The 21,702-nt window shown below is 48.1% G+C and overlaps 3 protein-coding genes across 5 annotated transcripts; 2 read left to right on the top strand and 1 right to left on the bottom strand.

The window, feature by feature from the left end:
• Positions 1-9,649: 9,649 nt before the first annotated feature.
• Positions 9,650-14,684, top strand: LOC100833207 (microtubule-associated protein 70-4). The gene is made up of 10 exons (XM_003558446.4): positions 9,650-10,014; positions 11,846-11,931; positions 12,088-12,153; positions 12,252-12,422; positions 12,522-12,692; positions 12,833-12,988; positions 13,075-13,221; positions 13,308-13,379; positions 13,471-14,139; positions 14,352-14,684. The coding sequence occupies exons 1-9, from the start codon at positions 9,912-9,914 to the stop codon at positions 14,074-14,076; spliced, it is 1,578 nt and encodes a 525-aa protein (XP_003558494.1). The 5' UTR covers positions 9,650-9,911; the 3' UTR covers positions 14,077-14,139; positions 14,352-14,684.
• Positions 14,685-15,084: 400 nt separating this feature from the next.
• Positions 15,085-16,060, bottom strand: LOC100844146. The gene is made up of 2 exons (XM_014896485.2): positions 15,664-16,060; positions 15,085-15,561 (listed from the first exon to the last, which is right to left on the bottom strand). The coding sequence occupies exons 1-2, from the start codon at positions 15,803-15,805 to the stop codon at positions 15,308-15,310; spliced, it is 396 nt and encodes a 131-aa protein (XP_014751971.1). The 5' UTR covers positions 15,806-16,060; the 3' UTR covers positions 15,085-15,307.
• A 23-nt stretch (positions 16,061-16,083) lies between these two features.
• On the top strand, positions 16,084-20,653 carry LOC100843842 (CCR4-NOT transcription complex subunit 9). Of its 3 annotated transcripts, none has more exons than XM_024457331.1 (10): positions 16,084-16,216; positions 17,676-17,868; positions 18,147-18,221; positions 19,016-19,105; positions 19,223-19,265; positions 19,382-19,488; positions 19,693-19,788; positions 19,995-20,191; positions 20,287-20,356; positions 20,461-20,653. In XM_024457331.1, the coding sequence occupies exons 2-10, from the start codon at positions 17,686-17,688 to the stop codon at positions 20,569-20,571; spliced, it is 972 nt and encodes a 323-aa protein (XP_024313099.1). In that variant the 5' UTR covers positions 16,084-16,216; positions 17,676-17,685; the 3' UTR covers positions 20,572-20,653. The 3 variants fall into 3 exon arrangements, with proteins under 3 accessions (XP_024313099.1, XP_003561885.1, XP_014751937.1); XM_003561837.4 differs by lacking the exon at positions 16,084-16,216 and adding an exon at positions 17,404-17,558; XM_014896451.2 differs by lacking the exons at positions 16,084-16,216; positions 19,693-19,788 and adding an exon at positions 17,404-17,558.
• Positions 20,654-21,702: the final 1,049 nt, after the last annotated feature.

Below are 21,702 nucleotides of genomic sequence, written 5' to 3'. Positions count from 1 at the left end.
CGGCGAGCAATCATCCGACAGGAAGACCCTCTACCGCCATGAGATCAAGTGCGCCGAAAAGGAAGAATCATCCAAGAGTATCAACATGCTTTCGAATGCAAGAGCATCCGGAACCGATCACCCGGAGCACTACATACCTAAGCCCCTCCCCGAAGGAGAACTCAAGGAAGTACGCGTCTCCCAAGAAAACGCCACGCGCACGGTGAAGATCGGGGCTGACCTCCCAAGTAAACTCGAGGAAGAACTCGTCGACCTATTTCGCAAGAATTCCGATCTCTTCGCTTGGTCGCTTTCCGACATGGGAGGAGTCCCGCGCGACATCATGGAGCATCGCCTCGCCGTAAGGCCCGACAAAGCTCCTGTAAAACAAAAACTTCGGAAACTCTCCACCGAGCGATGCGCGGTCATCAAGCGAGAAATCGCCAAACTTTCTGACGCCGGGCTAATCCGAGAAGTTTGGCACTCCGAATGGTTAACCAATCCTGTCTTGGTGAAGAAGGCCAACGGCAAGTGGCGAGTGTGTATCGACTTTACCGACCTGAACCAGGCGTGCCCCAAGGACGACTACCCGCTCCCTCGGATCGACTAACTGGTCGACTCCATGGTGGGATGCGAGAGATTGAGTTTCTTGGATGCATATTCAGGATATCACCAAGTCCACATGGCCAAGGAAGACGAGGAGAAACCAGCTTCATCACTCCCATCGGCACCTTCTGCTATCGCAGGATGCCTTTTGGTTTGAGGAACGCCGGCGCAACTTTCCAACGCCTCGTCAGCCTCATCCTCAAGGAACAATTGGGGAGGAACGCCGAAGTATACGTTGATGACGCCGTCATCAAAAGTCAAATTGCAGGAACTCATCCCAAGGACCTGTGTGAAACCTTCGACAATATCCGCAAGTACGGCGTGAAGCTCAATCCGGAAAAGTGCGCATTTGGAGTTCGAGAAGGGAAACTCTTAGGCTTCCTTGTCTCCCAACGGGGGATCGAGGCCAACCCAGAAAAAATTCGGGCCATCCTAGAGATGGAACCTCCTCGCTCCGTCAAAGATGTGCAACGCCTAGCGGGAATAATGGCGGCCCTAGGACGATTCGTCGCCCGGTCAGCCGAAAAGGGTCTCCCTTTCTTCAAAGCCCTGAGGAGCCTCAACAACTTTGAGTGGATCGACGAAGCCCAAAGGGCCTTCGAAGAGCTCAAGACCTATTTGTCAACCCCTCCACTTCTCTCAGCCCAAAACAAGGGGAGCCTTTGCTCCTATACCTCGCCGTGACCCCGGTCGCCGTAAGCGCAGCACTCATGAAGGAAGAAGATGGGTCACAACGCCCGGTGTACTACGTGAGCGAAGCTGTGGGAGGAGCAAAGGGTCGATACACCCAGATCGAGAAAATCGCATACGCCCTCCTCATGGCCTCTCAAAAGCTCCGTCATTACTTCATGGGCCACACCATCATGGTGCCAACTACCTTTCCACTCAAGGAAGTCTTCGGCAACAAGGAGGCCACCGGAAGAATCGTCAAATGGGCAACGGAATTGGCGCCTTTCTCGTTGAAACTCACGGCGAAAACGGCCATAAAATCCCAAGTCTTGGCTGACTTCGTGGCCGAGTGGAATGCTCCACCAGCCTTGCCCGAAGAAATCACATCCAAGACCGAGCCCCCCGAACCACATTGGATAATGAGGTTCGACGGCTCTAAACGCCTCGACGGTGCGGGGGCTGGAGTTATACTCATCAGCCCCGAAGGAAAGATTTTGGAGTACGCCGTCCATCTTGACTTCAATGCCACCAACAATATGGCAGAATACAAGGAGCTAATTCTCGGACTTCGACTGGCCAAGGCCATGGGAGTCCGACGCCTTCTCATCCAGGGAGACTCCCAGCTAGTGATAAACCAAATGGACAAGTCATATCAATACCTTGATGAAAGAATGAAGAAATACATCAAAGAAGTTCGCAAGATGGAACGGTATTTCCTGGGCATGGGGGCGCGACGCATTCCACGAGGAGAAAATCACCTGGCTGACAGGTTAGCCCGAACGGCCGGTTCCAAAGAACTTCTGCCACCCGGTGCATTCTTCGAAGTAATTCGCGCCACATCCATAAAGGAAGAAACCGACGCCCTTGACGAAGCTTCAAAGACTAGCATGGTCATCGACGCTCCACCCTCTTGGATGACACCGATTATCCGCGCCTTGAAAGGCGGTGGACGAAGAAGCGGAAGGCCCAAGCGCCAAAACTCTGCTCACAAAAGCCAAGATGTACGTCCTCCTTGACGGCATCCTATACAAGAAAGGAGCGGCCGCGTTGCTAAAGTGCATAACTCCTGACCAAGGAGCCGAGCTCCTCCTGGAAATCCATTCAGGGATATGTGGCCACCATCTTGCGCCAAGGGCCACCGCAGCAAAAGCCTTACGTCAGGGATTCTATTGGCCCACCATGGTGCAAGACACAATCACCATATTGTAGAAATGCGAAACTTGCCAGAAAATGGCTAACTCAATCCATGCGCCCGTGACTTCCCTGAAGAATATCCTGATAACAAGGCCATTTGCACGCTGGGGAATGGACCTCCTCCAGCCTTTCCCCGCATGCAACGGGGGCTGCAAGTACCTCGTGGTGATGATTGATTACTTCTCCAAATGGATAGAAGCAGCGCCGCTTGGCAAGATCACGTCACAGGCCGTTCAAATTTTTTTCTGGGAAAACATCATATGCCGATATGGTGTCCTGCGAGAGCTAACCGTGGACAACGGCAAACAGTTCGACTGTGCAGAATTCATCAAATTCTACGAATGCCTTGAGATCAAGCTGCACTTCGCATCCGTAGCTTACCCCAAGAGCAACGGTGCATGCGAAAGGGCAAATGGACTAATCCTCCAAGGACTCCGCCGAAGGGTAAAGCACACGGTTAGCAAAGCAAGGGGAGCATGGGGAGATGAACTTGCTAGCATGGTTTGGGAAATACGCACCTCTGTAAGCCGTTCCACGGGCCGAACACCATTCTCTTTGGTGTATGGAGCCGAAGCAATTCTTCCCACCGAGGTTGAGTTTCGCTCACCTCGGGTCGAAAGGCTCCAAGAAGCCACCCCAATTGCCTTCATCAAAAATGAAGAGCATCACAAGACGGCCGTCGATCTTGTGGAAGAAGCTCGTGACAAAGCCCTCATGAGGCACGCCGTCTACGAGCAAAGCGCCGCACGCTTCTACAACACAAGGGTGCGGGAACGAGCCTTCTCCTAAATGGGAAGGACCATACCGCATCACCGCAGTATTGGGAAATGGTGCGTACCACCTCGAGAATATGAAAGGGCAAAATCTTGTCCATGCCTGAAACGGCGACAAGCTCCGGCGTTTCTACGCCTAAGGAGGACCTTCAAGGGCAATTCTTGCCGCTCCCGAAAGGAGATCATCAGCGCCCAACCGGCCTCTTCCCTACGAAACTTCGAGTGATCATAAGCGCCAACGAGGCCACGTCTACATAAAGCTTGTAAGTGCCCATCGGGCCATACCTTAAGACAAGGAAGCAAGTATAAATAAAGCAAGTCCTTGAGGAAAAATTAAGAGTGACATGAGACACTCACACGACTCATCGTCGTAAAAGAGCCGCTGCCCCTGTGCCGCTCACCGAGGAACGCGGAAAGGCCTCCGTTGGCCCGAGCATCCTCTGAAAATGTCCACGGATATAGGTCGCTACTAGCAATTTGTTCCTTGGTGGATCCTAGCGTGCCTCGAGGCCATCCACCAAGTAGAACCAAGTCCTCCGAGGGCCGGAAACTCCTTAAAACGCATTTAAGGGGAATTGTAAATAAGCGAGTTATGCATGAGCTTACTTACCTCGGAGAACCATGCTACCCGTATGCGAGACGTTGCACGCGGGCCTGCATGATAGTAACCGGGTTAAAGCTCCATAATAATCGCGGGAAAGCATAGCTTTCTGAAGTCCGAAGAGGGAAAATTCCGCATGAAATTTCCCGAACGACAGGTCGAAATGTCCGGATCACTACCGGCATATCGATAGTGACCCTCAAAAGGGTACTAGGGCCCATGGCGAGTAACCATGGCCTAAGGCACCGAAGCCAAGTCGTATCCCAACGGCGACAGCAATTGATGACACAAAAGTGTAATCATAGCGAAAGATCGCGAGCTGTATAAACTGAGAAAATATAGTACTTCACAAGAAGGAAATGTAGTACTCCGAGAAACACATGTTGAGCCAAGTTAACATTTCCGATAATGTCGACTACATGGTGAAACATGAGAAATACATGCTGAGCTAAGTTAACATTTCCGAAAATGTTGACTACATAGTGAAGCATGAAACACAACAAAAAAGCTGCCACACAACCTCTACGACTAAAAGCCTAAACATGCTAGCCATGAGGCTAAGTCAAGTGGAGATATGCAACATCGCATAAGTAAGCAGCTGAGGTACATCACCACCTCCGAGGGCGACGAGGCTCACACCTCACCATCACCCTCCTGAAGAGCGGGCTCAAGGCAACGCACGAAGCGTCGAGCCCGAGCACGAAGAGGAGCACCCTGGTCCGCCAGAAACTTCTTCGCCCCGTGAGACATCTCACCCTCAAGCCCGCTCATCCTGGCACCGCCGTCCAGGACTGCCGCAACCACCGACGAAACAAGTCGAACACCCGTACTCAGGAGGCACTTCTTCTCGGTAGGCTCGATGAGCTCCACCTGGGAAGTAAGCACCCTGCTCGCCTCATCCACCGTGCAACACGGAGGAAGGTCCGGCTGGGAAACGCTCCTCAAGCAAATCATCGTCTCCCGAATCTCGGTGGCCTGAGCAAGCAAAACCGAAACCACCTCGGGACGACGATCTGAAGGAGGGCGAGCACGAGAAGCGAGCATCGGGCCGTCACTCGCAGCAGCCAACTCCACCTTGAGGGAATCAGCCTCCGCTCGAGCGTGCTCCCTATCAAGGTTGGCCACCACCAAGTCCTCCTCGACTCGATGAGTCTTCGCAAGCTCATCCGCCTGGCGCTCCTCAGCAAGCTGACCCTCGCACCTGAAAGCAAACCAAGGAAACCATGTCAGAATCTTCAAAGAAGATCTACAATGCCAAAGAGAAAGGCATTCACCCGAGGTAGGAGCATCCTCCTCAGGACGCTCGTGACCGATGGAGAACACTGGGATGCTCGCACCGCTGGCTCCGGTCGACAACTCCACCACCGAGTCGCTCCGCAGCCGAAGCCCTGTCTCGCGAGTGAAAGCCTCAACCTCGTGGCTCGAAGGAGGAAGGACGTGCTCAAGTCCGATCTTCCCCTTCATGTGCATGTCCGAGGTCACCCTCAAAGGGGACCTCGACTCACCCACGACGGGATCCGCCGAATCCGCCGAGGCATAGTCGTAAGAAGGAGAGGAGTCGGGGGAGCCTTCCTCTTGCATCCACTAGACGTACGAGGTATTTTCGGGACCGGCGCAATAGGCACTGCCAGGCCCAGCACCGCCGTCCCCGTCTTCACCTTCTCGCAGGTGTCCCGCAACTTGGACCCTACCGCCAGCATCGACGGTGTCGCCAAGCGGGAGTAGCGATCGCCCACTCGAAGGAGGCGTCCGAACTTCGGATCCTGTCGCATCGGCACCATCTTCCCGAAGCACTTCGCGATGATGTTATGACATCCCCCGCCGCTGATCTTGGTCTCGTAGCCACGGTGCTCCGGCCCGCCGTACGGACCTATCAGCTGCGCGGCCCACAGCACCGCCCTCTCCTCGGAAAACGTCGCTGAAAAAAGACAAGCCAAAGTCGTTAAGTACCACCGCAAGGAAAAAACGACCAAACCCCGAAAGGAAAAAGGAAGCGGCACTCACGTGTGGTGAAGGCATGTGGAGGACTGAAAGCCCGAGGAATCCCAAGCTCGGACCATGGATGGCTCCTCATCATGAAGCACCCCGCCATCACCATCTCCTCCATGAGGTCACGGAAGCTCCTCTCGGCGGACAGCTCCTTGATCTTGGTCACCTTCCAAAGGTCGATCGACCGAAGCTCGCCTGGGTGAGGCACCTCCTTGAGGCCCCCAGCCCCCGAGTGTTGAGGAAGATCGCTTGAGTGTCGAAGACGCGTCTTCGAAGCCCGAAGGAAAAACCACTCGGACTCCCACTTGTCAAACAACTTCACCGTGCTCCTCCACGGCATGAGCATGAAGTCGTCTCCAAAGCCGGAACGAAGCCTCAGGTTCACCGAACCGAAGGCGCTCAGGGTAAAGCCGTCAGGAGTGAGCGACTCCCTCACCTCCACGGTGAAGTAGAACAGCAGCAGTTTCATCAAAGGCTCCTCGTGAAGCGCCGTCTCGCACAGCCAGCGAAACACATTCAACTTCACAATCGCCGAAGGGTGCAGCTAGGCCAACTCGATGCCGTACGTCTCCAAGAACTCCATCAGGAAGGGGTGGACGGGCACACACAAGCCAGCATGGAACCAGGCCGAAAACACCACGATGCACCCTGGACGCTGCTTGTGGTCGAGCTTGAACTCCTCCCCGTCGGGCAAAATACCGTCCCCCTTGGGAAGTATCCCGCCTCCTCCGGCTGGACAAGGTCCTCGGGGATCGTCGAAGACGGGAGAAGGTAGTCGTGAGCCCAACCACCCTCCATCGGAGCCATCGGGACCATCGGAGGATCCCCCCGCGGTCGAAAGGCGACTTTCTTCTTCCTCGACGGTCGGTTCGCCGCACGCTCCACCGCGGAGCCCTTGGACGGCCCCCTCTCGGTCGCAGGCTCGGTGTCAGGACCCGCCATCTCACCTACGCAAACAAGGAATCAACAACGGTTAGTAGTAAGTACGGGGAAATCACAAAGAGACTAGCTAGCAAAAAAAAAGGAAGAGAGGCCAACCCTCCCAGGCCGAAGGCCTCGGCCTGCCGGCGCGCAAGGAAAAAAAGGAAAGGGGTGCCCGAGCTCCACGGGCCTCCAGCCCACCAGTTCCTCGGCCCGTAAGCGCGCAAAGAGAAAAAAAAAAGGGGAGAAAACTATCGCCACGCCCTCCAAGTGTTCGGCGCAATGCCGCACGCCGCTCGCGCACCCGCGCGTCGCGCCGAGCTCGTCCACGTCCTGCCGCACGAGACTCGCACGCCCGCGCCCGCGCCTCTCCCCGCAAGCCCGCGCGCGCTCCCGTGCGCCGTGCCCGCGCCGCGTCCGGCCTGCCCCGCGCGCGCGCCCTGGTGAACGTGAAGCTCGCGCCTGCTCCGTGCCGGCCAACTCCAAGCTCGCCCCCGTGCACGCCGCCCGCGCCGAGTGCACGCCCCGCGCGCGCCCCGGCAAGCGTGAAGCTTGCGCCCCGTCCATGCGGGCCAACTCCCAGCTCGGCCCCGTGGACGCCGCCCTGGCGAACGGGAAGCTCGCGCCCGCGCGCCCGCTCCGTGCCGGCCAACTCCTAGCTCGCCCCCGTGCACGCGCCCCGCGCGCGCCCCGGCGAACGGGACGCTCGCGCCCGCGCCCCCGCTCCGTGCCGGCCAACTCCCAGCTCGCCCCCGTGCACGCGCCCCGGCGAACGGGAAGCTCGCGCCCGCGCCCCCGCTCCGTGCCGGCCAACTCCCAGCTCGCGCCCGCGCCCCCGCTCCGTGCCGGCCAACTCCCAGCTTGCCCCCGTGCACGCCGCCCGCGCCGGGTGCGCGCCCCGGCGAACGCGACGCCCGCGCCCACGCGCCCGCTCCGTGCTGACCAACTCCAAGCTCGCCCCCGTGCACGTCGCCCGCATCGTAACCATGCCCGCCGCGCCAGGCGCCCTGAAGCTCCGTCGCTCGAAGGCAGCCGCGGCTCGCACCAAAGGTGCTCGACGAAATAACCGGTGAGGCCAGCCACACCCGAGAGCTCAATGCTCGACCCATGGAGAGCTGGCCATACCTTCCCAAAAGCCCAAGATTTTGGGAAAATTGTCAATGAGACCGCGGAAATTTCGGGGAGACCCTCGGGGTCCCTGATTTTTGCAAAATAGTCCTCCGGGACACTAGTTTTCTTGCAGAGAGACCCCTAGGGTCCCGGTTTTTTGCTAAAATACCCCCGAAGTCCGATTTCTCGCAAAGAAGACCGCCGAAGGCATGGAATTACCCCAAAAACGCCACCATGGCTCCTTTTTTGCAGGAAAGCCACCAAAATATCTCTTCCTCTCGCGAAAGGAAAATCTCAGAAGTCTCGCATCGAAGATTGTCCCGAAGTCATTCTCAATGCCTCCAGCTCAAGGGGGCTACTGTTGTAGTAAAATAAAACCTCTATATGGGCCGGGCCGTAAATTCTATGTGGTGACGACTGGGTCAACATTTTCCAAGCACGAGTCAAGACGCTCACGTGGCACGGTCAATCCTACGTGGCAAAGGAAGACAAGTCAACAAGTCAAGCCTCTCATGCCATGGTCAAATAGTCAAATGAGCTAGAGTAGGGGGCAAGAAAGGTGTGAGGAGCGGGCCCTTAGTCCATGATGGAGCATGGACCAAAACCCACTTTTCCCACATGGTGCACACAAAAGTTATGGATCAAAAAGCTACTTTTATCATTTTGTCTCCACTTTTCTCTCTCTCCTAAGAGTAGTCATGGTCTTTTGTCATGGACACCTACGCTATAAATACCTCCCATGGGGGCATATACCATTCCCTCTCACTTGAATAAACTCAAGGGGAGAGGGCTAGAGAGCCTCTTTGAGAGGAGCTAGTTTCGGGATCTCGGGAAGCCTCGTTCGGCCCGATCCCGAAGGAGAGGGAATCGGGTTAGAGTCTTAAGAGTATCTCGACCTTGCTTTTGGGAAGCCTCGTTCGGCCCAAGTACGAGGCGGCCCCTTTTAACCTCTCGCTAAGTGATTCGGGGAGTCTCGATCGACCCGAAAACTTTGGCTAACGACCCCCTCGGAGCCTCTCCTAACATAGGACTAAGTCGCACCCGAAGGTCGACCGAATATATTCAAAAAATATCGACGTGTCAACTTGTCCAAGTGTACGGCAACCTTCGCTATAAGGCCGGCATACACGCCCTACTTTTATACTCGTACTTGTGCCACCGAACTTTGGCACCCTTACTCTAATTGTTATCGAGAACAACAACAGCACCAATGTTAGTTTTGAACGGTATATCTCAAGACCGTAGCCTCCCCACCCACAAGTCGTGGGTACAAATGAGAGAGGCAAAATGGCATGAGAGGACATGCATGAATGCTCCCGAAATGAACAGTAAAGAAAACATAAACGTAAAATTCCCAAAAGAATTCAACATAACTCCATGTTCGGATTTTCCATGCGCTTTGAGTTTCCGTGTTTAGGTCCTAAAAATTGATCCACACAAGCATTCAAAGCAAACTATTATATGCAATGCAATGCAGCAGTTGGGTGATCGCACCAACTCACTCGATCACCTCTCATGTTTCTTAAAGAAAATAAAAAAAAAGATCACTTCTCGTGTGTAGGAAAAGAAAAACATATTTGCACACTGCTGGTATCGCGACCCGGGCCGAGGAAAAGGTCCACCGAAATCAAGTGTCATTCTCGCGCCAGCTCCGCGCGCGCACGGTGCGCCTAGCTAGGCCGGCTTCTGAAGAACGCGGCTCCATCTGTCACCTCGGCCGGGGGGCGTGCTGCCATCTCTTCAACCGCACTCCTCCCCTCCGGCCTCCGCGCGCCCCTCTTTCCACTGTCCACAGAAACGGCAGTCAACTTCGCCAAAGCGCGGCGACAACGGGGTGCTCCTCAAGACACCCGGCATTTCGGTCGCCATATAATCCCAACCGAACTCACCCAACTCTGGGTGTGCAACGGGCCGGTCTGCACCTTTGCTTAATTCCGTGTCCTCGATCAAGATAATTCTTCTTCCCAGTAGGTGAGAAGAAGAAGAGCAACTGCTAGCTACCATACCAAAGCTAGCTAGGTGTGTGTGCTGGTTGCAAGAAAGGGTCCTGACTCCTAGGTATATACAATATGGGTAGCTTGGGAGAGGTCGACCATGGCGGCAGGGAGATGTTCCATGGCCACTCTGACCCCGTCGTCGACGAGCTCAATAGGCTGGAGAATCTCCTCAGAGGTTTGTTAATTCGTTTGGCTAGTAATTAAGCTAGCCATATATACACATGCTTGTATTGTATGCGCATAAATCTTGCATGCATGCACATGATTTTTGACGGGGGGAAATTGCGGCTTTGGCCATGCATGGGTAACATGTTGCCAGGAAGAGGACTAACTAGTAGGCCATTGATGAAACAGGCATCCTTGCGTTAATTAAATTTAAACCTCCTACGTTTCCAAACTGAATTAAGCTTAATTCGTTCCTACGAGCAGACATATATTGTATATTGTGCACGAAAAGAACATACATATCCTGGCGCAACTTTGCTTGTGTGTATTAATTTACAGTACTGTACTATGGTTGTGTGTGAGAGCTAATTAAGGACTTCCCTATTTTAGTTGCAGCTATTTAGGCCCAGAGGAAAATTAACTTGGTTTTCATCTGTATCCAAACTCCAAAGCCCCATAAGAGCAGCAGTACGTATATTTGGCAAAACAGGGAGCAGATAATTTTCGCCTAAGTAACAGGGTAACACATGGATTAATTCATTCGGTCAATATGCATATTGTCGTGTGACTATAAGAATGTGTTCAAAAACGAGTTCGCAAAACACTGTCCGACCTGGCAGCCCCAAACTGTACAGTAGCAGCACGAGTCTAAAAAATTGAGTACTCGAAACAGTAGCTGGTTTAGTGCAGTTCAAGGAAGCCGTTTTTGAATACCCTGTTGCCACATGCTATGCTGCAAGTTGAAAATATTTTTTGTGGTGTGGTACCCAAAAGCCAGTTTATTAGCTACTGTTTTTTTGTTTCTTGTGGGACATTAGCTACTTTCTTGATGTAATAGCACAGGTAAAGTAACTTCACAAAGACAACGCTGGTACGGTGGCAAGATATCAGGTGTTTCTGATGAACACCAAAGCACGCTAAAATTCCATTTTTGAAAACAAGAGAAAACACCCATTTTGCCTTTCTACAACATGCTCTTGCCTCAGCGCATAAATAATTTTTTAACTGGGGCAAAAACGGAACACCAAAAGGTATGCTACAGGAGAGATCGTTCAGGTTCAATGGTGTGACAAAACCTTGGAGAAGTTAACATAACTGGTAGGTAGGATGTCAGCAAAGGTGAGAATTACTAGTAATTTAGTATACACAGCTGGTAGTGTGTTAGCTTTGCTGATTTGCACTTGTGTACTGAACTGCAATTTGCAGCTTAATTATCATCAAGCATTCAAGCCAAGTCAGTTGTGCCGGCAGTACTGTGTTGGTGTGTTGTGTGACCTGTGTGAGGTGCACGATCATATACGGCTAATTAGTCCAGCTGCCTTAAAAAAACAACTTGTTGCTTTTGCACTTCCATCCGATTTAAATTTGATGAAACCATTTCAAAATCTGTTGGCAACCATGCACAATCCCCACAAATTTCTAAAATAACATAAATGCATCCATCAATTTCCATGTTTTGAACCTTTTCATTGGTAGTGGGATTCACCTAACCTTATTCTTAAGGAATTGCAATGCAAACTTGCAATGAATAACACTCCAGCAGGTTACTTTTTCAAGACTGATTGATCAAAGATGTTACTGTCATCCGTCTCATTCAATCACTAGATGCTGATGCAAATTACTTCTGTTTCACTCCGAACAAAGAGAAACACGCTTTCTTTTGTCAAAAAGTAAAAGGAGCAATAATGATCTTACTTTTTATTCTCAGCTTTTGAAGAAAACTATACACTCCATAATGTTTCACCAGAATATTTTCTTCTAAAAAAGGTTATTCTACAAAGGATCAAAATTAGAGGAGAGTGGCATGCCTGCTTTGGTTTAAACTTTGGCATTTCCTGCAGAAAAGGAGAGAGAGTTAGGACACGCATACAGTGAAATAAAAGGCCTAAAGGTGACAGAAGCTCTGAAGGACAAGGCGATTGCTGAGGTAATTTGCTTCACGAGTTAACTTTCCCTTTTGCTTGCTTGAGTATTTGGCCTAAGTTAATTTGTACTTCCCACTGCTTGCTAACTGAATACAATTTTCCAATATTCACTGTGCTGAAGTAGACAGTAAAAGTAATTTTACTTGGCATCGCTGCAGCTGAGCAAGGAGCTGAAGAAGCAGGACGAGAAGCGGAGGATCCTGGAGAAGCAGCTTGAGCAGAAGGTTGCTTACTTATCTAGCTCATCCAATTTGAACATCAAATCAAATACCTCTATTTTGTTTCTTTCCCAGTTATCTGACGGGTAAATTTGATATGGCAGAATCTGGATGTAAAAAGATTAAGCAATGAGCGGAAGGAAGCGTTATCAGCACAGTTCGCCGCGGAGGCAACACTCAGGAGGATCCACTCGTCCCAGAAAGACGAGGAAGTGGTTCCCTTCGATGCCATCATAGCACCCCTGGAGTCTGACATCAAGAAGTACAGACACGAGGTACATTAATGTGAAGCCTGATTCAGCACTAATTTAGCAGAGTGGTTAGCAAACCCTCATAGCATGCTTACATGTGGCTACTCGTCCGGTACTTCTCAGATTGCGGTGCTCCAGGATGACAAGAAGGCACTAGAACGGCACCTGAAGCTCAACGAGGCAGCGCTTGTCGAGGCCGGGGATATTCTGCGCAGCGCGCTCGAGAGGGCGCTGATTGTAGAGGATGTCCAGAACCAGAACATTGAGCTGAAGAAACAGATGGAGATCTACCATGTCTGTGAACACATAAATCCATTATTGACACGGCAGTCGACTCGCTTTTTCCGTGCAAAGAGAAACTTTGCGTCGTAATTGAATCTTCTTTTGTGTGTAACAAAACCTTCTTTTTCTTGTTTGTCGTGCCAAACCTGCAGGAAGAGAACAGACTGCTGGAGAAGAGTAACCGGCAGAAAGTCCTAGAGATCGAGAAGCTCACCCACACCATCGGCGAGCTTGAGGAGTCCATTCTTGCCACCAGCGATGTCACCAACGCCGTGCACTTCTACCGGAACCAGACTGCCAGGTTGAATGTAAGTGAGATCATGTCAGGGTTCAGAAGTTGGATCGATCCCATTCTCGTTTGTTTCAAATCGATCTTGAGCTTGTAGCCTTGTAGGAGGAGAAGAAGACACTCGAGAGGGAGCTAGCTCGAGCCAAAGTCTATGTCAACCGTGTGGCAACGACAACGGCAAACGAATGGAAGGATGATGCTGACAAACTGATGCCAGTCAAGAGATGGCTGGAAGAACGAAGGCTCCTGCAGGTACAGAAAAGATGGAGCGATCGATGCACCTGTAATGCTGTTGCAGTTCCATACCTGAATTTAACCATGACATACCGATCATCCAGGGAGAGATAAAGCGGCTGCATGACAAGATAACCATAGCCGAGAGGTCTGCGAAGGCGGAAGGCCAACTCAATGTAAGAAATTCAGCAAGACTATCTCAAGCAGTTTGCAGCACTAGATTCTTACCTCATAGTTTCAACATCGGTTGCTTCCGTGCTTTCGCAGGACAAACTCAAAAGGAGAGTGAAATCATTGGAGGAGGAAGTGAAAAATGAAAAATCTAACGCGCCTGCCAAGGAGGCCAACACAAAAGCCACCTCAAACAGATCAACATCTCAACCAAGACAAGCAAGCACAACCAGAATGTCACAGCAACCGTCCTCGTTTGAAGGTATTGTTGACAGGAGAAGGCCAACGTCTCAACCAAGGGCGTCCACAGCAGGGAAGATGCTGAAACAACCTAATTCAGGAGCCGAGTCTGTGGAGAAAGTGAAAATTGTTAAACGAACTGACAGTCCAAGAGCAAGAATTGCTGCTGCAGGTAGAGGAGAACGTCCTGCGAGGAATCACCTGTGGGCGACGAGAAGTAAAGTGACCAGCGATGCTGGGAAAGAAAACAAAGAACAGAATCCAAATTATAAGCTACACTTGATTACTCAACATGTGCAAGGACACAGTGGCGTGAAGACACAAGCTGTATTTGATGCTAATGGAGATTGTGGAGTTCAGTGCAGTAAAGATCATGAAGACATGGATTTGGAGAGCCTGGATGAGGGAAAATCTGATACTTCTAATGCTGCAAGGAGTACCAAGGGTAACAGGGAAAACTGACGATTTTCTTTTGCAAAGAGGATACCTAATACCAGAAGGGCGAGTAGCAATTATCATGTACAGGTAAACAATTTCCTTTCTTTGCTAGTATTTGTACGTGCTCCTACAAAAGTATTTGGAGACATAATTTGTTCCTACTGAACAATTTATTACTATTTCTTGTCAATTATCTCGGAAAATTTTAAAACTATGTTTTGAAGGATATGCATAGGACTCGAAATTGCACCTGAACTTCTTTGGAGCTGACATTGTCCATTTCTTTGCTTCATATACAGATGCAGCGTTGTGATTTTGAAGAGTGTGTATGCCTCTCAGCAAATTATTCAACTTGGGAGATTGTTTGAACAACAAAACCACAAGCTCATGTTGTCTTGTTTCTTTATTCTCTCTTGTACATGTAAAAGCTGTGCCTGGTCCATAAGGTTTAGCAATGCAATTTGTGCTTATAAAAAATAAAAATGCAGTTAAGGGTGTTTTGGGGAAAGGTCCATTTACACAAAATAAGAAAGTTGGTGCTAATGTAATGGAAGCAATGCAAAGAGAAGTAACGAATGTGTCTATGCTGTTTATTTGAATTTCTGTTCTATAAGTATTCTGTCCCCAGTTTCTGATCCTTTATTATTTAAAGTACATGCTATTAGTATCCTTTATAAGGATGCCTTTGAATGCATATGGTAGTCATAGATTCTTGTGGAATTTCACTGTTTCAAACTACAGCATTTTATTCACAATATCTTCTAATTTAAAATTTTACTTTTTAATTGCCCCACATGAGTGGCAAGATGACAAAAATAAAGGGTGCTCATAGGCTAATGCTAACACAAGGCAAGCAATATGCAAACAAATCAACTGTCGTGTTTTTCAGGAAAAGCAGTTGCCTGCTTTAAAATAAAAATTCATGTCAATATGTTAGTGGATAAAGAGAAAATGAAATGGCTCCTTATAGCAACATGAGTATGAGTACATGGAAAATTAAAAGCATGAACAATATGAATCATTCCCTTCATATAATAATAAACCTAATATATTCAACAGTAATCAGTCATTGAACAGAAAAGATTCAGTATAATTATGTTGCAAAAGAAAATTAAATCTCAAATAGTTTCAGGCAGATACATAAATTCACCCATTTAGGCATGCAAACAAGCTGTAGTAAGGACACACTGCTTCACCATGAGTTAAGGCAAGCATAGATTTATATAGTACAAAAGATTCATAGCTCCCCTACTTCTCAAAAGAGCACTCTTCTCAAATTCTTCCTACTCCATCTTTCCTTCCCTTGGGAATCATCACCTACTTGAGAAGATATTGGCCGGTTAATACTTGCTTTAGCATTCGCCAGGAAGGCTGCATCAGGTTGTGGCTCTTTGGCGGGAGTCTCCTTCAACGCCATGTATATGTAGAAGCCGATCACCAGATTAACCGATATGACAGCAAGGAAACCACTGACCAGAGTTTGCGCCGAGGATGAAAGCTGAATTACACCTGACAAAGGAGTAGAATGTTGCTTCCTTATAAATATAAATGTATGCACTTCACTTCCACAGAAAATATGAAGTACATCTAAAAGTGGTACAGCAGTCAAACCTGGGAAAAGTTGGTGGTGAAACCCATACAAAATTGCAGCTGGGGCCATCCACATCACCATGGATGCAACAGCGAACTTAGGCATTACTCCCGACATTGCTTCTCCCAATAGGGATGCTGATACAAAGGTAAAGATGAGCATACAACATGAGTTAGCAAACTGCTAGGAGCTCAGGACAGATGTGCTCTTCTAAGCACAGGCGGAGGACCAAGCAGGGCAAGGTAGGGCGGCCGCCCTACCTTGAGTTTTGCCTCATTTACGAATTGGAGAAAAATAAGGAGGAGCTGGCCTCAAAAAAGAAAATTAAGGAGGAGCTAAAGTGCGGAATCGGTTCGTGGGGTGATGGGAGGAGAAACGGTCGGGACAAGAGAGTCGACGGGGAGACCAACCGGCGGTGGCGACGCTCGCGCGACGAGGAAGACGAGCGAGGGGGCTGGGGCGGCGCTCGGCAGCGGTATGGGCCAGAAGGAGAGAGGGGTGGCGGCGCTGGCGCGAGGAGGGCGCTCGGCAGCGGGATGGCCCAGAAGCCCAGAAGTCCAGAACATAAGCCAGGTGATATGGAGGCTAGCTCGTTCTTGCATATCCGTCTTTAGATTTTGTCTGCTGCCTCTCGTTCTAAATTGTTGATTCAAATTTGTTTAAATATGAACGTATCTATTTTTAAAAGACGTATAGATATATGTAATATTTCGACAACAATTTAGGATCGGAGGGAGTACTTTTCAACACCGTTGGTCCGATACAGTTAAAAGAGTTCTATTCAACCTTCTCTTGTGTACTGGTTCTTGCAAGGTCATGCGAGCGTGTACAATATGATCGACGTTAGTTTTTTTTAACGATGCCACATAAGATAAAACATCTGACATGGAAGAGAGAAATGAAAAAAGTCACAAGCCTTCTCTCAATTAAGAGATTATCTCTTTACAAGAATGATAAGTCAAAGATAAGACAAATCTCCCATTGTACCCTCCATCCAATAAAAGATGTCTTATTTTTTTTCAAAATTTGGATGTATCTCGACATGACTTAGTGTATAGATGCATTCAAAATTTAGTCAAAGTTGAAACATCCTTTGTTGGACGGAGGGAATACTAGATTTCACCTTTTCTTAACATTTATTTAGTTAATTTTATTCATCTAAGCATTAATTCTAAGATATAACACTAAGAGATAACCCATTATACGTATGTTTTGTTGTCTTCTCTAATTGACGTGGAACACCTAAGATAAGGCAGTTTTATCAACCATTGTACATGCCCTACGTACTAATCAAACATTTGATGCTCCATATGTTCCTTAATATAAGATGTTCTAGTCAAGCATTTTAAAATTCCAATTTATAAAAATATCTACTGTAGCAACATTTATAAATTCAAAGTAGTTTTGTTAAATATGTCATACACATATCTTCATAGTATATTTACTTGACACCGTAAATATTGCTACTCCCTCTGATACATATTAGTTGTCGAAATACTACATGTGTCTAGACGCTTTTTAGACATATATTATATATCCATATTTAGGCAAATTTGAGACAATTAATAGGGATTACTATATTTTGTTTTTGTAAATTTACTTGATAAACTGTAAAAAAAAGTTGTACTCTTCCGTCTCATATTAAGTGACTCAAAATTTTCAAATATGAATGTATCTATGTTTAAAAAGTGTTTAGATACCTGAATAGAAAGTAATTTGATATGCAACGGAGGGAGTAGAATAGTTCAAAAATCAGATCGTTCGTTTCGTTTCTACGTGCGCGTGTGCTCGTTCCTTTGGTATTAAGCCAACGAAGGCGGCCACCGCGCCGCGCTCTGCGGTTTACTTCCCTCTCCACATACCGGGGGTTGACTGGAGTAGAGATCCGTCGGCAATTCGTTTGATTCCTCTGTTGGTAAACCCTAAATTAAACTTCCTTGATTCCACCTTTCTCTGTTCCGTTCCTTGCCTTCGATCGGCCCTCTAAATCCATCCAAATCCTAATGTTGTGTTGGCCGCTGCTATCGTGTAGTTCGTGCGGCATGACGAATCTGCAGCCTTCCCTCTCCTTCGCCGGGGCCTTGGCGGCGTGTACCTCTCCGATCTGTGGCGGCACAGCCGGCTTGCAGGAAGGCAATGACAGGAAGATGGCGTCCGCGGAGCAGCTGGTGCTCGACATCTGCAACCCCAAACTGCGCGAGAACGCCCTCCTCCAGCTCGCTAAGGTTCGTCCACGAGCTCTTCCAAGCGCCTGCTGACGAGAACGGATTTTATAAACGATTTGTCAGTGGGGTTTTTTAATATAATAATTCTGTAATTATAAAGCCTGAACTAAGATACTGTGGATTACTCCCAACCGTTCCACAAAGATTGACGCCGCTTTGAACTAGTTCTAGTTTAAAACCGTGCCAATTTTTATGAAACGGAGAGGGTACACGCTAAGGCAACTAGGCAAGAGAAAATATCAATAAGCTAGTAAATGTGCCCGCTTTTCTTTTCCCAGATGAGGGAGATATGCCAAGATCTGCTGGCTCCGCTCTTGTGGCACTCGTTTGGTACAATTGCTGCTCTGCTTCAGGTATGCATAATTAGTTCCTCTGTCCTCCTATGTGTATTGTGTGCTTAGGAATTAAGATAAAAAAGAACCCGGAGCTTTGAGACTACTTTATGGTAATTCGAAGGTGCACGTAGGAGCACTTGTTCTTGGGCGAAAAATAACAATTCTCTTATGAATGCCAAAAACTCAGAAGAAACTTACGCATGTAAATGTTAATGGAAAAATAACACCTGTAAGAAACACAAGTTTCTGAAGAAATTCTCTAAAAAGATGTTTTGGAAAAATTGGAGCAGTGGTTCTTTTTTTTTGTTTCTAAGGGTATTTTTTTTTACAGGAAACTTTACAGCCACATAATAAATGGCCCAAATTTGGATTTTTTTTGTTCATCCCACGAGCATATGTGCTGCCAAGATCAATTTGGCTGCACTCCTGCTTTATTCCTTATGTTGTGTTTATGTTATAGACGAATCTGTTCTTTAATCTGTGTGTTTACTTTAGAGACAAGTATATTTTTTGTTCCTCAACTGTCAACAAATTCACTTGTGGTCCCTTGTATTTTTTCTGTAGAGATTCCGTCCCTCAAATGCTTAAGTGGGGCAAAATTGTTGGGCTGAGGAACCAATCTTGTTCAGTTTATAGACGGGGCACTAAATGTGTACAAGAAAAGATAACGGACCAAAAGTGAACTTTCATGATTTTCGAGGGATGAAAAATACAGATTTTTGAATAGCTTATTCCTTATGTTGTGTTCTTCAAACCTATTGAGATTTCAGCTAATCCTTCTCACTTTTTATATTTGTCAATTCGGGAAATAGGATATTGTGAGGATCTATCCTGCACTTTCACCGCCAACTTTAACTCCAGGCGCATCAAACCGGGTTTGCAACGCCCTTGCACTTCTTCAGGTACACATAGATGTAAAAAGGGATAGCACAAAATAAGATCGCTTTAAGTTGGCCATGTTGATGCTATATATCTTTGCTGTCTAAGTTGTTTTTTCTGTCATATAAATATTATTGCAGTGTATTGCATCGCACCCTGAGACGAGGATCCCTTTCTTAAATGGTAAACGAGCTCGTCCTTCTGCATATAAAGTTCATATACACTGAGGATTTGTAATTCTATTTTTCCATATTGCTGTTGTCGGCTTTTCACTATCCCTCTTCATTTATTCTTTTCAGCTAGCATTCCACTCTTCTTATACCCTTTCTTGAGTACCACCAGCAAAACAAGACCTTTTGAGTACCTGCGGCTTACCAGCTTGGGTGTTATCGGTGCTCTTGTTAAGGTAATTAACATACATGTGGAAGCTTACACGAGCTCATCCATTCTACTAATTCTGTAATGTCGCATCGATGGAGATTCATGTTGTTATTATTTCAGTACCTTTCTATATACTTTATTTCAAGAGAAAGCTGATAGATAAATGCATGTGTTTATGATACTAACTCTGCAAATGGAAATCAAGTTGATTACCTTGTAATACATGCAGGTCGATGATACTAAGGTTACCAGTTTTCTTCTGCAAACTGAAATAATTCCTCTGTGCCTGCGTACCATGGAGATGGGCACTGAGCTATCAAAAACCGTACGCAGCTAGCATCTAAGTCCACATCTAAAACATCATCATTTTCTCTCTGTTTAGTACCAGCAAAGCTGAAGTTGTTTTTATCATTTGGCTGTCTGAACTCTGAAGCCTGTGTAGAAAATAGCCCCATCATTACGAACGGTAGCAGTAAAGAACAAGTAGCCCCACCATTTCAATTTCACTAATTTAGTCAAATTTATGCGCAGGTGGCTACCTACATTGTACAAAAGATTATGCTTGATGATGTTGGACTGTCCTACGTCTGTGCCACCCCTGAGCGTATGGTGTCCGTGGCCACTATTTTATCAAACATGGTAGTTTCACTTGCTGATCAGCCTTCCAAAGCCACGAGATTGCTCAAGCACATCATCCGATGTTACCTCAGGTTATCAGATGATCTCAGGTTCGTGCTGCCACTTTTATGTTACATGAATGATTTTACATCTATATATTTCTTCACATGCGTTTCTTTTTTTCCTTTTCCCAATCTTTGCCTAGGGCCCGTGCTGCACTGGGACATTGCCTTCCTGCCGCGCTGAAAGATGGGACATTCAGTGACTGTCTTTTAGTGAGTCAAGTTAATTAGCCCCATCGGGCATTACCATTTCATTAAAAGAATAAACCTGAAGTTTTAATCGAATGCACATTTAACTGTTTTTATGACAAATGCAGGATGACCCGGCAACTAGGCGCTGCCTCCAGCAACTGCTGCATAATGTGACGGACGGACGAGGCATAGGAGAAGCTCCTCAGCTAGGCCTAGATCACATAATAGGGAGATAAATAGTTCAGTAGTTCATGCAATTCACAATAGTAGCTAGTATGGCGTATTGATACAAGTGCATATAATAATTGAATTAAAACACGCTCTCGGGGGTGGCTCGGGCTAAACCCCAACCGCTGCCCCTGACCTCCCAAGCCCTCCTCACTCCCCTCGCCGTCGCCGGCGACCTAAGCCCATCCGCTGGAGAAGGTGGAGCAGTCTCGGCGAAAAGCCGCGCTCCTGCCTCAGTCGGGGCAAATGATGGCGATGTTTGTGGGCGTCGTTCTCCTTCTTGAAGGCATTGTTCCGTTGGTCTTGATACTCTCTCCTCGCTAACCAAGCTTTGGGGAAACCTCAGATCCACTAATGGATCGGGCAATGGCAACACTCTCTGTGTCGCTTCCCTCCCTCATGGCATCGTTTTTGGAGTTTACACACACCTGTTATGAGACCAATGGTTGTGGGTGGCTGGTCTGCATGGTGTCCACTAGCGACTTGTGTGACAACGACAATGATGTTGGGCATATGTTGGGCTGCGGCAATGGTTTTGGTAGTCAATCATTTTGACGTGTCCGCTGGCTTTCTAACGTTGGTTTTGCTTCACAGTTGGGGAGTCAGAGTCGCCTGCTTAGAAGAGTGATGCATGATAACGATAACTTAGTGAGAGGTGGTCCAATCTCTGAAGTTCTTGTGCGGTGCACGCCTTGCGTATTGCTCTTCCAAACCTCGCCATCATAATAGACGTCTTTTGTTCGTTAGCGAGGGTGGCCGACTGTTTGGCACATGCAAACACGATCTTGCATACCTGCAGAGGACGTGTCCCCGTTCTTGAACATGGTGGAGGAAGTCGGAGTTGTCAGGTCAAGATTAGTGTCTGCGTGATGATGATGACTTTTGCGTGCAACCACAACGGTAATCTTTCATCGAAAGTGTACGTTGAGTGAGTGTGGGTGACCAGATCAGTCAGTGTGATCCTTGGTGCGGTCATGTTTCATAATGACCCTATGGACTTTTATGATGGTTTTTGCCCAGTTTTCTGACAATTATTGGACAATTTTATTTTTCTTAATTAATGTATTGAGTCCTTCGAACTCTGATTCGAAAAAGAAAATACAAGTGCATACTGATAATGTCAAGCTCAGGAAATTTAG

Source organism: Brachypodium distachyon, chromosome 1 (assembly GCF_000005505.3).
Source record: "Brachypodium distachyon strain Bd21 chromosome 1, Brachypodium_distachyon_v3.0, whole genome shotgun sequence".
Taxonomy (NCBI): domain Eukaryota; kingdom Viridiplantae; phylum Streptophyta; class Magnoliopsida; order Poales; family Poaceae; genus Brachypodium; species Brachypodium distachyon.
Note: the sequence above shows the minus strand (reverse complement) of the source record. Positions and strands in the feature narration are given on the sequence as shown.

What these genes read in the sequence shown, in the direction of transcription:
- LOC100833207 (XM_003558446.4), top strand. Translation starts at nt 9,912, where the DNA reads ATGGGTAGCTTGGGAGAGGTCGACCATGGCGGCAGGGAGATGTTCCAT. An exon ending in AGGACAAGGCGATTGCTGAG is followed by an intron (nt 11,932 to 12,087) that starts GTAATTTGCTTC and finishes GCATCGCTGCAG; the next exon opens with CTGAGCAAGGAGCTGAAGAA. An exon ending in AGGCGGAAGGCCAACTCAAT is followed by an intron (nt 13,380 to 13,470) that starts GTAAGAAATTCA and finishes GTGCTTTCGCAG; the next exon opens with GACAAACTCAAAAGGAGAGT.
- LOC100844146 (XM_014896485.2), bottom strand. Translation starts at nt 15,805, where the DNA reads ATGCTCATCTTTACCTTTGTATCAGCATCCCTATTGGGAGAAGCAATG. An exon ending in TCACCACCAACTTTTCCCAG is followed by an intron (nt 15,562 to 15,663) that starts GTTTGACTGCTG and finishes CTCCTTTGTCAG; the next exon opens with GTGTAATTCAGCTTTCATCC.
- LOC100843842 (XM_024457331.1), top strand. Translation starts at nt 17,686, where the DNA reads ATGACGAATCTGCAGCCTTCCCTCTCCTTCGCCGGGGCCTTGGCGGCG. An exon ending in GAGGATCCCTTTCTTAAATG is followed by an intron (nt 19,266 to 19,381) that starts GTAAACGAGCTC and finishes TATTCTTTTCAG; the next exon opens with CTAGCATTCCACTCTTCTTA. An exon ending in TTATCGGTGCTCTTGTTAAG is followed by an intron (nt 19,489 to 19,692) that starts GTAATTAACATA and finishes TAATACATGCAG; the next exon opens with GTCGATGATACTAAGGTTAC.